This window comes from Pundamilia nyererei, unplaced genomic scaffold (assembly GCF_000239375.1).
Source record: "Pundamilia nyererei isolate P.nyererei 1_Seehausen unplaced genomic scaffold, PunNye1.0 scaffold01218, whole genome shotgun sequence".
Taxonomy (NCBI): domain Eukaryota; kingdom Metazoa; phylum Chordata; class Actinopteri; order Cichliformes; family Cichlidae; genus Pundamilia; species Pundamilia nyererei.
The window spans coordinates 10921-14153 of NW_005188619.1; the positions used below are offsets into that span (position 1 = coordinate 10921).

Here is a 3233-nt window from a genome sequence, read left to right on the forward strand (position 1 = left end):
AAATTGGAAGATTATTGTGATACCAAAATATAAAAATAAACTTATTTTATTACTTTTTCATCGTTCAAAATAAGCGTCACACTCGCGGAAGCCTGTATGCTTGCTGAAACGAGACTTTCAACCCCAGCTAGGCCAATTATGGATCTTCAGATCCACATTATGTCAGCAGCACCGTGAACTATGTTAAAAACAAACACCGCTCACGCCTCACAGATGACAGTTTACAGTCCTGCATAAAGATGAAAGTGACTTTGTTCAGCTCTGATTTGCAGACGCTGTGCACAGAGGTTCAGGAGCAGAAGTGCCATTGTGAACATATCACGGCAGACCCGAGGATGTTTCCATGAACATGCTTTTCAGCATCTCTTTATTGACCACTTTTCACACACATTGCTGTACGCATACAGTCAGCTGTAGCTTTTCAGCTCACAGCCCGACATATACCAACAACAACACAACAGCATAGATGGCACAGACGTTAAGGAGGCGAGGCGTGATTGCGGGTTCCGCTCAGGTGCGTCGATGAAAATGGTAAATGTCCTGTATTTGTATAGCTTGACTAGTCCCTAAGGACCCCAAAGCATTTATACACATTTAGTCATCCACCCACTGGTGAAGGCAAGCTACATTGTAGCCACAGGCACCCTGAAAGAGGCGAGGCTGCAGGACACTGGTGCCACCGGGCCCCTCTGACCACCACCAGGAGGCAACGGGTAAAGTGTCTTGCCCAAGGACACAACGACCAGGACAACCTTCTGGTTGCAGATGCGCTTCCCAACTCCCTGAGCCACGGTCGTCAGTCCCCTCCTGGGAAATTATGGCTAATGTCACACTTGATATAGTGTGACATTATATCTGATGATAGAGAAATGAGTCAGTGTAACCTTTATTAAATCAGGCAAAACAACACATTCTTGAATACTGTGGTGGCCTGCAGAAAGCAAAACCTCTTAAAGAAATGGAGCTAATGGTACGCTGAAGACATCTGATGTTTATGTTAATGAATAAAACACACTGAAACATTTTGTCTTAGTTTTTATTGTTTATTAAAATACTTTTAAATCTCTAGTTTTAGCTCACAAAGAGTGACACTCAATTAGTTTAAGACATAAAAAAGGAATGATGACATTTAGGATATTAACCATCTAGTCCAGCAGGTGGCGGTAACCCACTTAAAAGCTTTAACCGCCAAAGAAAAACCCAAAAGAAGAAGAAGCCACACAGTTCCTAAGAGGGAATCTGTGCTCTAATTTTATCACATTTAGAAGTACTGCTGATTTTTTTAAGCTCCATAATTTTTTGGAGGGTGAGATAATTTTCATGTTTGCAAACAAAACTGAAATGGAGGAACAAAGATAAATAAAATAGAATACAATAGAATAGTTTTTGTTATTTTCATTGTACATATTCAGCTAAATTGTGGGTGCTCCATACCAACTGTGCTTGGAAAGCATTATAAATAGTAAGACAGCTCGAATAAATGACAGAGAGGAGGAGTAAATACAAAGAGGAGGAAGGCACACATTAGAGGACAGGTTTCAGAATACTTGAAAGTAGTGCAGTGGACTTGATCCATGTATAGAATCCAAGTGTGAGTGGACCCCACTGTGATGAGGGTTATTCAGATCATGGCTCAGATTTCTACACCCACTCAGACAGGATAATCTTGTACGGCACACCTGATCATTTCTCACGGCACACGTATGTGCCACGGCACAGTGGTTTGGAAACACTGTACTAGTTTTTGCAGCTCCATTGATTGTTTTGTGTTTGTTTTTGGCCAGGACATTCTTTAAACAGGAATTGCTCTCCTGGTACTGGTGTGCCATACTGCTAAATTTGGTATCGGTGCTCAAACCTTTTGTGTTTATTTCAACCAAGTTGCCCACCCAGGGAAGCTAAATATTTGTTCTTTGTGTTCTCAAATGAACATATGAGACACTTCAGTGCAGTGTGGAGTCTAACAAAGATCTGTTTTGTGTCCCAGCTGATCAGCAGGAGGAGAAGAGTCTGACGGAGCAGCAGAGGAACAACAGCTACTTGGACTCAGCTCAGCCACTGCAGAGAAAACAATGAGCTCAACACAGAAGGTGACAGAAACTAGTGTTAAGAAATACTCCATTAAAAGCTGAAGTACCGATATATGTTTTATGCTAAACTAACTGAACCTTGTGCTATATTAATGTAATGTAATAATAATGTAATAATACAATGCAGTAAACAGTAAACTTACCTGCTTATCCTGCACTAACCTGCAGAGGATTTTTACAGCAGTCTTTAAATCACACTGAGACAAAATGCACATAAAGAGTTTTGTGTTTGCTGATATTTGTTGAGTTGATAGAAACGCTGCCACATAAAAAATATTACTCCATTTTTTCTTTGTTGTCTTTGTATTGCTAGATGTTGAAATACCGCGACTGCACCTTATCAGCACCTGCAGTCGTTCAGGTTTTGTGCCAAAAAACAAACACCGGCCCAATTTAACCCCTGACTAAAGCACACAGTTTTGCCTCTTTCATCTCTCATTATTAGTACATGATCATGATTGGATTTCACATGTTACTGTTTAGGCTCTAATCAATTTGATCTTTGATACCTGCAGTGATGAAATAACTCTCCTCAAATGCCTTAAACCAGAAGTAACAAGCCTATTTTGAAAAAGTAAGGAGTAGAAAATACAGATATAATTTTTTTAATGTAGAGAGTAAAAGTTAAAAAAAAAAAACCTCAGGTTACAATCAGACTCTGACATCATCCTGCACTGAACCAAGCTAGTAACTGTTACATTTGATTCATTATCATTGAATCAATTAGACAATTACAGAATTATATAATAAGAATCAGCAACAGGAAATATAAAAAAGTACAGACCTGGTAAACATTTATTACTATTCTGAGTGTGTTAGCATTAATATTTGTTTCCAGCAGAAGGGATGGGCATGATTTTAGAGTGTTTACAGTCATTAACTATCTTTAACACCAGGTTGGATGTAATGTGTTACCTTAAAGGTCTACTACAGAGACCTTTAAGGTGTTTGGTGCCACACTCCACCTTCAGGATTAAAACTAGTGTTAATGGAGGGAGTTTGGTGCATTGGTGCATCATATCTTTATTCTCTTCCCCCTCCTGCCCCCCCCCCCCTCTTTCTTAAATAGATAACTATCATATCTGATATCATATCTCACAGTACAATAATATTGAATGGGTTGCATTGTTGTACTTTGTCATG

General features: G+C 39.4%; 1 protein-coding gene across 1 annotated transcript in view; it reads left to right on the top strand.

Annotated features, from left to right (window-relative positions):
* The first annotated feature begins 1993 nt into the window (after window positions 1-1993).
* The window catches only part of LOC102195209 (zinc finger protein 782-like), a 2182-nt gene continuing 942 nt past the window's right edge, over window positions 1994-3233 (top strand). The window contains exon 1 of the mRNA XM_005755327.2: window positions 1994-2090. Within this exon, the coding sequence (XP_005755384.1) occupies window positions 2073-2090 (18 nt within the window). The 5' untranslated portion in view covers window positions 1994-2072. The remainder of the gene's footprint in view (window positions 2091-3233) is intronic.